Below are 11,786 nucleotides of genomic sequence, written 5' to 3'. Positions count from 1 at the left end.
CCTGGCTAGATCAGGGATGTGTCTACTTACTTAGACTTTCTGTTCAATATGTAAACTGATTAAGCAATGACCACATGCGCTCGCCTTGTATCAACAGAATCAAGCTAACCAGATTGGTGAGCTGTATACACCTACTGATGTACTGGACTTATTTGTCTTTACACACACACACCCTATAATTTTCCCTTTCCATAGCTTTAAAGTTAACTATATCAAATAACCCAATTATTTAAAACTCCATGCAGTTCAGCTACTTAGGTAGATACCTTGCTTCATTATTATCTTTTTAAGTATCTCTGCACACAGTACTTACTTAATGTTACATGGCACTTTAAATATGTAATAGTAGGTTGGATCCAAAAGTACTTAAGTGAAACTAAATCAACAGATGCTCTTCCACAAGAGCTTGTGCAAGCATATTGATTGCTTTATTAGATTGGTTTAGTAGCAATGTAGAACGCTTGCAGAATAGGACCAGATGTTATTTTCTTTCTATTCCCAGTTCTTTGGCTCCAATCCACTATTTGTTAAAGAGAATTAAAATTAATGAGACAAAATGAAATTAGATTAAGTAATAAATGTTTAATCAAAGAATTTTACATATTATTAACAGCATTCATTTGGCCAAACATCTACATGGTTGTAATATCCTACTGTATATAAAGTGGGAATGTATCAAGTATAGACTATGAAAGTGCAAATAGCATTTTCAAGATTATTATTTTTACATTACAAAATTAATTGGTTTACAAAATAGGCTTGCCAAACTTTCTTTCTGAATTGCAAATTCAATTACTGGGGTGGTCTTAAATTTAAATAAGTACCAAGAAAATACAAATTTAATATGCTAAATTTCATGCTCAGAATAAAGTCAACACAGGAACAATGGTGTATACTGCACAATCTAAACCAAATTACAATAAAACCAGAACCCACAAACTTCACTATTCGTCACAGAGAGCACTTGTACATATCTTCTCTTAGCTTTGCAAGACATCTTAATGCAATACACAAAATCTGTGTGAGGATCGTCCTATTTGGAAATTATAACTCAAGGATGCTGTATGTGCGTCTCAAATTAATTTCAGTTTAAAACCAATTAATGAGGATAGAATCTTCAAGTCCTATTTTTGGTTAAGAAGATTTTATACCAGACAGCTGTTTAAATAGTTTCTCAAGGCTGAAAACAGGGTTTCAACATCAATACCTTCAGGATAGGGCAGTTAGAAGCCAAGCTAGAAAATGTAATGGATCTACAGAATACAGTGAACAGAGCAGCGAACTATTCCTTCTAAATAAACTTCTAGAAGAAACAGATTTATTTTTTTAATTTTGGAGTAAATAATTAATATGTAGTTATTTAGTATTATGAGCCACAGGGACTGCAAGATTCCAACAGTAATCTTTAAATGAAAGAGTTAAAATACTTTTTCTTGTAACTCACAGTAATCAATATACATACAACCTTATTTCCCATCATAATACTTTACTATACACAGTCAGTAGTGAGAAACCTTTATATCAGACATCAGCAGATCTCTCATATCGTCAAACATAAAAATGGAACATTTCACCTATTTTCCTTGTGTTATCCTAGGATTCGATTATATGCAAGCAAAACAGTAATTTAAACAATTTCTTCTAGTTAAAATTACAAACTGCATCACTGTAACTTACAATGAGGTCTTGATGCTTTTAAGCCAATCTCAACAAGAATTTTCTTCACAGTAGGACACCACTAGGGAAGGTAATTTTTTTTCTTCCTTTTACATTAAACAGCAACCACACACCAAACGAATATTGTGCAATTGAAAGAATACACAGTAGTGTTTTCATTATTTATATAAAAACTTTTGAGCATTTAGGGTATGATACTTCCCAATGTGGGCACAGTGTCTGCATAGAGGGATCTGCACAGAGGGGCTTTTCTAATGAACCCCGTTTCTCCCCTCCCTTTCAGAATGCACGCCCTGGTGGCACCCTACCCCTATTCCACTCTCAGGCTATCTCTGCTCAAGATGCAGAAGTCAGATCGCACAACTTGAACTGTAGTGAGCAGGAGGGCTTGGCTGGAGATAGATGAAGCACCCACAGATCTGGTGCAGCCTGAACTGCCATGGCATGCATGCTGGGAGGGGGAAATGGGGCTCAGCTGATTTGTATGGGGATCCTTCTATGTGTTAGCACCACACCTGTATAGGGAAGAATTTTACGCTGTGTCATTATTTACCGGAAAGGCAAGGCCATGAGTGGTTTTTATGGAGGCTTTTGCACTTCATAGCATAGTAACTCCAGAACAGATAACTACTCATTCAACTGTGGCAACTATCTATTTGAGTTAGGCAAAGGCACGGTAACATGTTGCATGTAATATGTAATATTAAATCTTTATTGTGGGACTGCCTCTAATGTCAAGAAATTTCAAACTTCTTTATTTTATAATTATCATTAAAAGCAACTGCACTGTGCATAAAATGTATTGTTAATTATGAAAACAAAAGGCATATGATTGCACTTCCATTAAAGTGTCTTTTCAATACAGCATAGCTGCTGCTAAATCAACTATTTAAAATAACTGTTCTTAACAGTAGAATTAGGCTTAATTAACTTAAGGTACAGCTTATGTTAATGCAGTCACCATGGCAATAAATGCCAGTTAAATTTGGAAAAGCATTTCTTTCAAGTGGTCCTTCTATCACTAATAATTATAGGTGCGCTTTAAAACAGCAATACTGCATACTTTTTGTGTTGAAGTTGTTTGCTATTTACAGTTTGGCACATCTGTACTGTAAATAGACATTAAAAAAAAACAATTTTAATTAGAAAAGAATATCCACTCCTTGGTTTGTGAAGCAGCACTGAAGAGAAGTATTGTATACCTCAATTCACACTGCAGGTTAAAGATTAGTTGGGGAAAGGCAATGAAAAAGCAAGGTATAAAAAATACTGCTAAACACTGGTTTGTTAGAAGACAATTCAAATAAGGGGAAAAGAGGAGAGAATGGTTTCATAGAATCAATAATTCAAATACTCAGTGAGCCTTTAATCCACACTTTCAAGTTAAGGATCACCAGCCTAAGGCTAAATAGATGCTGCATTGTATTAGGAATGTGGAGTACAAACTATTTCTCTCTCTTCAAAGTGAACAGAAAACACTGTCAAATGCAATGGAAATTCCCTGAAAGGTTCACATAACCATCGTAAAGAACTTAAAGGGAATTCCTATATATTCCATCTCCACACCACGGATAAACAACCACACTCTGCTTATGCGGGCCAAAGTCTCCAGAATGCTTACTCCACATAGTGTACCGCTGGCAACTGCCTAGCCATTTTGGCTCCATAATCAATTTCTGTGTTCAGGCTTGTTTGTGTTCACACCAAATGTACATGTTCATTCCACTCAGTTGAGCTCTGAGATATTTGACTTGAAACATCTCCTGAAGCATCCACTTGGCTAGCTGCCTCCCCAGCTGAGTCCCCACTTGGTGGTACTGCTTCTCCTGTAATAACATTCCCAACAGCACCACTCTCTTCTGTCTGGGTGCTTCTACCTTCATTTTTGAGCGAATCCTCAAAAAGTGCATGCTCCTCCAGAGGGTCCTGTCTTGCATCAGGAACATGTGGTTGCTCCAATGACCCCTCTTCAGTACTGGGTTGCTGTGAATCATCATCGGTTTCCGTACTTGCTGAAGGAATGAGTGCAATACTTTGAGGATTCATGTCATGGAACCAGGCCATAATGTTCCCAAGGAGATTTTCATTTATATTAGGATCTTGGCTACTTGAATCAGCTTCACTAGATGTTGAATACAGGCCACTTCTTGCATCACTGAAGGTGTGAGAACTAAGATGGTCAGTTGAAAATGGATCACTGTCTGCACTTAGTTTCATCAGACTATCACCAAGTTCTAGAAGTTCAGAGCTACTTAGAGCAGCGCGTGGATTATCTATACTTATGGGACCAGAGTCCAGCCTTGTAGGCAATGAAGTACCTATTGCTCCTAAGGAAGCTTCATTGGTTAGAAAGTCTCTGGTTTCATCAATAACTAAACCAGATTCTTGCAATGATAACTGAATAGCAAGCAGAATGTTTGGGTCATCTTCATCCAAGGAGCTTAAAGCCTAAGAGAGAGATTAGAATAATTTTCAGAATAAATGCAATATATTTATATCTATATACATACATCTACAATCATATACTTAGAGCAGCGTTTCCCCCCTAAATTGCTTCCAATTTCCAAGAAGAAATTAAATTTATGCATTCAAGAGAATACAATTTCATAATACTTAATTTAAGCTAATATTTTTGGTGTGAAACTAATGTCCAAAAGATGCTAACTGAGACACGAGTCCCATATAAATTCATGGTACTTCTAATTAAACCTGTTTAGAAGCTTAGGTGTTCAAATTATTGACAACCAGAGTTAGCTGACAAATTAGCTAACTAAAAGCAGAGGCATGCAAGATACAGATACAGGAAAGGAAAGAAAAGAAAAGAAAAGAAAAGGGAAAGGCACAAAGGAATATACCTGCAGAGAATCTTGGTTTTCAGAGTGACTAACAGGAGTATAGTCATGAAGAGAAGAGCTGTGAAGAATACTCATGGAAGCTGAACTCACCATGGAATTACCATGTCTTCTGTTACTACCTGGTTCTTGAGTATCTGTTCAAGAAAAGAAAGTTTATCCCTTAATTTTACTGAGAAACCTCGTCACCAGATACTCCAAACCACATTCAGTTAGGCTACACATGATTTATTTTGGCATTTAAGGCTTGCTAATCAAACACTAACAAATCGCTTCACTGAAAATAAACTACAATCTATAATTATACAGAATTCCTCTTTAAAAAGAAGGAATATCGTTAGCAAAAAAGTAAAGAGACCTTCTATACAAGTCTCACCTAATGTGCTTTCACTGGGGTCATCGGGATCTGGAGCATTACTAAGCAGGCTGTGCATGTCTCCACGTCGACGCTGTCTGTGCCTCCTCCGATACTGAAATTCAGCATATTCCTGCATAAACCAAACGTTACAAAATACAGGGGAGCATGCAATAATAGTTTTGGGCATAACAAACAGCACATTTAAAGAAAAAAAAAAGAGTGCCTGTGATTTTATGCATTATAAAATCACTTGTTTTCATAAAAGTAAATAGCAGCCTATACCATGCAAGCTTTTTCAAAAGAAAAATTGGACAGATTACACAAACTACTAAATTAAACTAACAAGACTATATAAAGCTGCTGCTGAACTGCTTGCAAATCTTACTGCAAGAATACCAAGGCATATTTATCTTATATAAAATATTTAATTATGCATTTTTATACTTACTGTTTAATTGCTTTTCCCCAAAAGTTTGTGTATTATATTGATGAATTTTACAATTGGCTCATACTCAGGCAAAAACACTGGCTTATCTGCATCCATTTCAGCAATGCTTAAAATGTTAAGGATGCACTTGGGGTGTTTTATAAAGTTAGGCGTGGGTATAAGAGGCTAGTATAGAAAACAAGATTTAGGTAATGGAAAAGGGTGCTTATCAATAAAGTACAGTAAAAAGTACAGTACAGGGAATTATGTGTTAATCAGATGCTCATGTTCTCTATTGGTTATCACTGCTTTGATATAACAAGCTGGATAAATAAAAAATTGTTTCCGTTATGGGCAAAAAGGTTTGTGGCAATATCAGTGCTTTCAGATATCAAATACTACAACTTTGTAATAGGAAAACAAAGAAGGAAGTTTCTCGCAAGCTTCAGGAATGGAGCAATCAAGGCTAATTTTAAAGCCAAGTCTTGAACCTGATTCAATCAATCAATCAATCAATCAATCAATCAATCAATCAATCAATAAAGACTGCATAACTAGGATTAATGCAGCAATGGACTTAAATGTTAGTATATTTAGGCTGCAAGTCTATCCCCATTTACCTGAAAGTAAGCCCTTCTGAATTCAATAGGACTTACTTCTGTGGGGCTGAACTGTTAGGTTTTCAGAAATTCTGAAAAGCTATTTGCATACAGTTTGAACACTGATATATGAGTTTTATACATCAGCCAAAACATTGCCTTAAAAAAAGAAGGCCAAGTCTATTTACATTAGCTAATTTTTGCACAGTAAAGTAGTCTAATATGCAATAATCCTGTGCCTGGTGAATTTATTTTCAAAAAGAATTCCAAGAGTATAGCTTTGCACCAATTCAAAGATTTACTTTTCTCTATCAACATGTAGCTTTCTCACAGCTGCTCAAAGTATCTGCAAAGCATCTATCAAGAATCACACTTTGCTGAAATATGTTTCATTAAATTATCCAAGAAAATCAATTGTTAAGAATCATGGCTAAACAGAATGTATAACTTTATTTAAGCATGCGTTCCTGCCATGTCCCCCCCGGTAATATTAAAAAACAGTTTGTCTTGTGTGGCTTGCTGAACTAAGTTCCTCTTTGCAGAACTGGGAGATTCTTGTTGAAAACCAACAGGCATTAACAAGAAACAGACTGAGTTTCATTTACTGAGGGCATGATTGTTTGGGATAAAAGCATTGCTACATTTTTTTTGAATGAACAACAGAATGGCAGATGAGATTGAAGCTAAGCACAACATGTTAGAGTTTTTAATGCCAAATAAAGCAAGAGAGCGTTTTCCAATGTTCACTAGAAACCTCCGTAAGAATGTCACCTCGGTGTACTGTTACTGTGGAAAAGACTTTCCAAACTACATTTTTTGAGACAGGACAGGACAGCGATTGCCCATGGTTCTTGGTATATCTCATATAATACTTGTATGACATTTTACAATTTTAGTTTGCAGGTGTTTTCTCCAATAAGGTGTGTGGGTGCTAGGTATTTGTAGCTCATTTAATTTTCTCTTTTATTTATTCCCTTTTATAATTTTTCTTGTTCTATCTGTCCTTTTTCAGGTTTGTATCTGCTTTCTCTACTTATGTAACAAAATGAAATAAAGACATATTTGATAAAAAAGAAGTCCTATTGAATTCAATGGGGCTAGGATTTTTAGGGGTCATTTTTATAATTATTATTGGGAATTATTGGGAACCAAGTATTATAGGAAGAACTGGGAAAAGCAAGCAAGTTCATTTGCCTATAAGAAGCAAGCTATATTCTTACAAGCATACTGCTGTTCAGCAACAATAGAAAAGGAAATATGCAGAAATGTGTGGATCTTACAAAAAACCCCAAACATCACACACTAGGTGTAGAAAACCTATCTAACTCAGGGATTTTCATACTTGAGGCAGGAACAGAGGCTGCAAAAGGAACAAAATGTAAAATTAACCTATTCAGATCAATCTGGTGTGGTTTTAAGTAGTATACTTATTTTTTCCTGGCGTGTTTTGCAGCTGATGACAAATTTTGTATAAAGTTTAAAGAGATATACATCTCTGGTTAGATGCCTGTGTCTCACTACTAGTACAAGCCTGCACTCACATACATTTGCATTTCCCTGAAATGGAAAATGCTTAAATACATACAGGTGGGAGGAATGAAAAAGGGAGGGAAATTAAAAACAGTGTGCCAGCACCAGACTAATATAGATCTTTACTGATCGCTGGCCTTGATTAAAGAGCCAACTCAGAATGAGGAACAGAAAGGTATTTCGTGTTACAGAACTGGCATGGATCCTCTAGGCCCATAGAAACTTTATTCATGGTTTAGTCCCTTGGCAATGAGGAGGAGGAGTGTAGGACCTTCCCTTAGGAGGAGGAATAATAATAATAATAATAATAATAATAATAATAATAATAATAATAATAATAATTTTATTTATACCCCACCCTTCCCGGTTCAAAAACCGGGCCCAGGGCAGCTAACGACAAATTTAAAACACTTAATTGATGCAACAAAAATAGCATAAAATATGGTATAAAACGTGAATAACAATAAATTCAGAATTGAAAAATCAATTTAGGGGGAAAATCCATCCAGTAAACATTAGATGATCACGTGGGCTAGCAGGCTAAATTAGACCTATTTGGGCCAGCATGGAGACCAGGGGAGAATTAGCTGTGGGATCCCAGAGCGGATAATCTTCATAAAAAGGGGAGGGGGAAGGAAGGGGAATAAAAGATCAGGCTAAGTTCAAGTTGAAAGCCAGGCGGAATAGCTCTGTCTTACAGGCCCTGTGGAAGAAGGTTAAATCCTGCAGGGCCGTGCTCTCATGACACAGCATTCCACCAGGTTGGAGCCATCACTGAAGGCCCTGGCCCTGGTGGAGAATAATCTAACTTCCTTAGGGCCTGGGACCTCTAAACTATGTTCATGGACCTTAAGGTCCTCTGTGGGGCATACCAGGAGCATGGAGCAAGATGCCTCTCCCATATCAAACAGGCGTAGATAGAATGCTACTTTAGCTGAGACAGTTGACACAGCTGAAGCAGAGCTAGAGGATTAGGGTGCCATGTTGTAAGCCACCTTGTATATCTACCATGAGATATAAAATTAAATATATTTCCTTCTATTGTAAAGCAGCAAAAATAGAAAGCTCATCCAGACCTTGTAAACCTTGGTGCAGTTTGCAACAACATCAGGAAGCTAATCATGCAAAGTGAAATTCCATCTTAATTTCCATAATAATACACATTTTAATTAAAAGTGACAAAAAATTACCTCGGGGGATGCAAATCCTAAATATTCCCAATCCCATGTTCCACCAGCAAAGCTATAAATTAAACAGAATTTGTTAAAGAAGACTAGAATAAATTGTGAACACCCCCCTCCAACAAAATGAGTACAAAAATGAATGTGTTCATTTGATCAGCTTCAAGGGCTGTCCTGTGCAACCTTTCTGGAATTTTACTTCAAGGGCAATGGTGTTAACATTTGTGTCCTTCCCTCAAAACCGCCTCCTTTTGTGCAGTGCAGTTGGAGCATCCTTTCTCAAACGCCACGGGGAACTTGCTAGTCCTTGTTACCGACAATGCTACTATATCCATGTAAAAAGTTCAGCAGTCAAGAAAAAAACTTTTGCCAGCCAGAAGCTTACAAGAGTAAGCTGAGGTGTTTTAAAAAAGTTATTCCTGCATTTTATTTCAGAGGAGCAGCACTGCACATACACACCTCAGTCCAGCTAGCAGATGTATAAATCTTTCCCTTGTTACAATTCTGGCCACAAGCACATGTCTGTGTCCCCAACACCCCCCCAACGCTGCCCCTTTAAAACTGTTAGGTGGGAAGTGGTGAAGCATCAATAATAGATTTTAAAAAATGAATTCCGCAAAGCAGACCTACCAGGACTACCTGCACTACAACTTGAAGGCTAAGCAGAGGAGTTTTCAAGGCAGGCTTACCAAGCCGAGTGGCTGTCAGGTGAACCTCTTTGGCCATACAGATCTTTGTTATTATTAGGTTACCTGCGCCTTGGAGCTTCTGGGGAATCTGCAGGAGCAACTCCTCGGGCCACAGAGGCCAAGAACTCTTGCCTCTTCTGCTGTACAAGGCAGGCTGCACGGATAATTTTATGACGCGGAGTACGAAGGTAAGGCCTGTTCACTTTCTGAGCAAGATCCTCAGTGACCATCTCAAGATCTGTCTATATCAGAAAATAAATACTCATGTAAATTCTTTACAGGACAAGAAACCATAACTCTGGATACTTGCTGCGCATGTTATTTCCATGGGGACAAGAAAGAACAAACCAGGGAAAAGTGGGTTAATGGTGCCTAGTACAGGGTGGATCACATTGCATAGTTTTGGTTATTCTGATTCCTGAGGCTCTACCCTAGTTCTGCTCATAACCAAGCTGGACTTGGAGCATAACATGTTCAGCCTGAAAGAAAAAGTTTGAAGAAAAATAAAATTCCCTCCTTAGGGAGCATGGCTGGAATACAAGGATGTAAGGACTGGTGAGTTTTAAGTGAATGAAAGATGACCCACTCACCTACCTGAGTCAGTGATGGAACTGGCTTCCTCCTGTATAACCCCTGGAAGGAACATTAATGGTAAATGCCCAATGTTCTGTTCTCTGGCTGGCCTGCAGGAGTAAGCCAGGAAACAGTGGGACTTGCCTAAGCTGAACCAATTTTGGGAGAGAATTGCATACAGGTGGCTAACTCTAACAGGGTGGCAGAAAAGACCATTTGGGTTCTTGCCTGGAAACAGGATTTCTATGCATGCAGAGTGGTGGACCCCAAGTGGGACTTGACCACCACCTAGTGGTCAAAGGCAGAATTACTTCTCAAAAGAGAATCTTCAAAACTTCAATTTTCTATTATGACAAGCCAAGGAAGTAGAAACAGAACAGAGGAGAGTGACAGCCAACAGTAACTAACAAGCAATAATACCAACTTCTAAATAAAAAATAACAGTAATGACTAAAAAGCTCAGGCAAACTGTACCATGAATGCAGAAAGCAGACTCAGGCAGCCCAAGCCATGACTGAAGGCTTCGACACATCATACTTGTTGGCATTGGCCACATGCCTTTGTGTATCCAACTCAGTTACAGTGTTAATTAACACAGTTAATTTTACCACTCTGGTCTTGGGCAAAAAGTTCAGACATAAAGCAGCTGCCCTGGAAGTTGAAGGGGTGGGCATCAGATCCAGAGCCACCACCAATTTACACAGGAGGAGCAGATAGTGAAAGTACTGAAAGAGATTATAATAGTCAGGTTCCTCCACCTCACATTCCCCTCTCCGTTCATCCTCATCCAGAATAAGATCAGAGACGACAGGGTCCCACTTGGGTAGACTGGGATGCTTTGAAGTAGTTCTGCCCTATCATGAGGGCAAGGAGAAAAAGTACCGTATTTTTTGCACCATAACACTCGCTTTTTTCCTCCTAGAAAGTAAGGGGAAATGTCTGTGCGTGTTATGGAGCGAATGCCTGCGGGTGGCGGGGGGGATCTGCTGCAGTCGTGAGCAGAGGATCCATGGTTCCCCTTCCTTCCCTCCTCCGTGGTTACAAAGCATGGATCCACATGGATCCTCAGGATTTTTGCATTGGGCTACTCCAAACTCACTGTCAGATCACATGTCTGTGGCCACAGCATGAACCACAAAAATCATATATCCACTATTTCGTTTAGAATATTTTTTTTCTTGTTTTCCTCCTCTAAAAATTATGTGCGTGTTATGGTCTGGTGCGTGTTATAGAGCAAAAAATACGGTAGTTTTTCCCTCTGCAGCTGAGGCTGGGAGAGTGTAGGGGGGGAATGTAAAACTATTTTTGAACAGGACAGGCACACAAAGAAATTATTAATAAGAGCTAAACTAAAAGCCTGAACCAAATACAGAGTGGCAAAGGGTAGAACGGGAAGCAATTTGGTGAAGGCAAAATAAAAAACAGGATTTGGTGAAGGCAAAATAAAAAACAGGGTGGCCCCTGTGAAGGGCCCTTCTCTTTTGAGCAGCAATTTTGCCTTCAACCACTAAGTGGACCTCAAGTGACAGCTGCATTCACAGAGTACGCAACTGCAGTAATGTGCACTGCCCAAAGGGAGCCTCAATTTTTTAAGAGCTTTGTAAAGGAGAAGGCTGCCCTGGTCACCACCCTGAAAATACACTAAAGTGGGTTGTTTTGGGGGGAAAAGATCACTGAAGTAGCTCCTTATCAAGTGGAGCAAACCTGAAAGTAAATTGGGAAGAAGCTTTTGAGTTTTGCAGCATCTGCTCTAGGTGCCCTAAGCCAACAAGTCAGAATGGACCTCTGGCTTTCTTCCCAGAGTGGTAAGATCATGATCACACACACACACACACACACACACACACACACACACAGAGAGAGAGAGAGAGAGAGAGAGAGAAGGGGGGGGGGGAGCTGG

At 38.5% G+C, this 11,786-nt stretch overlaps 1 protein-coding gene across 6 annotated transcripts in view; it reads right to left on the bottom strand.

The window, feature by feature from the left end:
* Positions 1-562: 562 nt before the first annotated feature.
* ANKIB1 (ankyrin repeat and IBR domain containing 1) overlaps positions 563-11,786 on the bottom strand; it is a 55,141-nt gene continuing 43,917 nt past the window's right edge. For 3 of the 6 annotated variants that reach the window (XM_028750758.2, XM_028750757.2, XM_028750759.2), the window contains exons 16-20: positions 9,377-9,555; positions 8,634-8,685; positions 4,906-5,017; positions 4,533-4,666; positions 563-4,125 (exon numbers count right to left, since the gene is read on the bottom strand). In XM_028750758.2, coding sequence (XP_028606591.2) covers positions 3,376-4,125; positions 4,533-4,666; positions 4,906-5,017; positions 8,634-8,685; positions 9,377-9,555 — 1,227 coding nt within the window. In that variant the 3' untranslated portion in view covers positions 563-3,375. The remainder of the gene's footprint in view (positions 4,126-4,532; positions 4,667-4,905; positions 5,018-8,633; positions 8,686-9,376; positions 9,556-11,786) is intronic. The other 3 variants (XM_028750760.2, XM_028750761.2, XM_028750762.2) reach the window with 2 other exon arrangements.

This window comes from Podarcis muralis, chromosome 12 (assembly GCF_964188315.1).
Source record: "Podarcis muralis chromosome 12, rPodMur119.hap1.1, whole genome shotgun sequence".
Lineage (NCBI taxonomy): Eukaryota > Metazoa > Chordata > Lepidosauria > Squamata > Lacertidae > Podarcis > Podarcis muralis.
The sequence above is the reverse complement of the archived record's forward strand: the minus strand, read 5'-3'. Positions and strand labels throughout refer to the sequence as shown.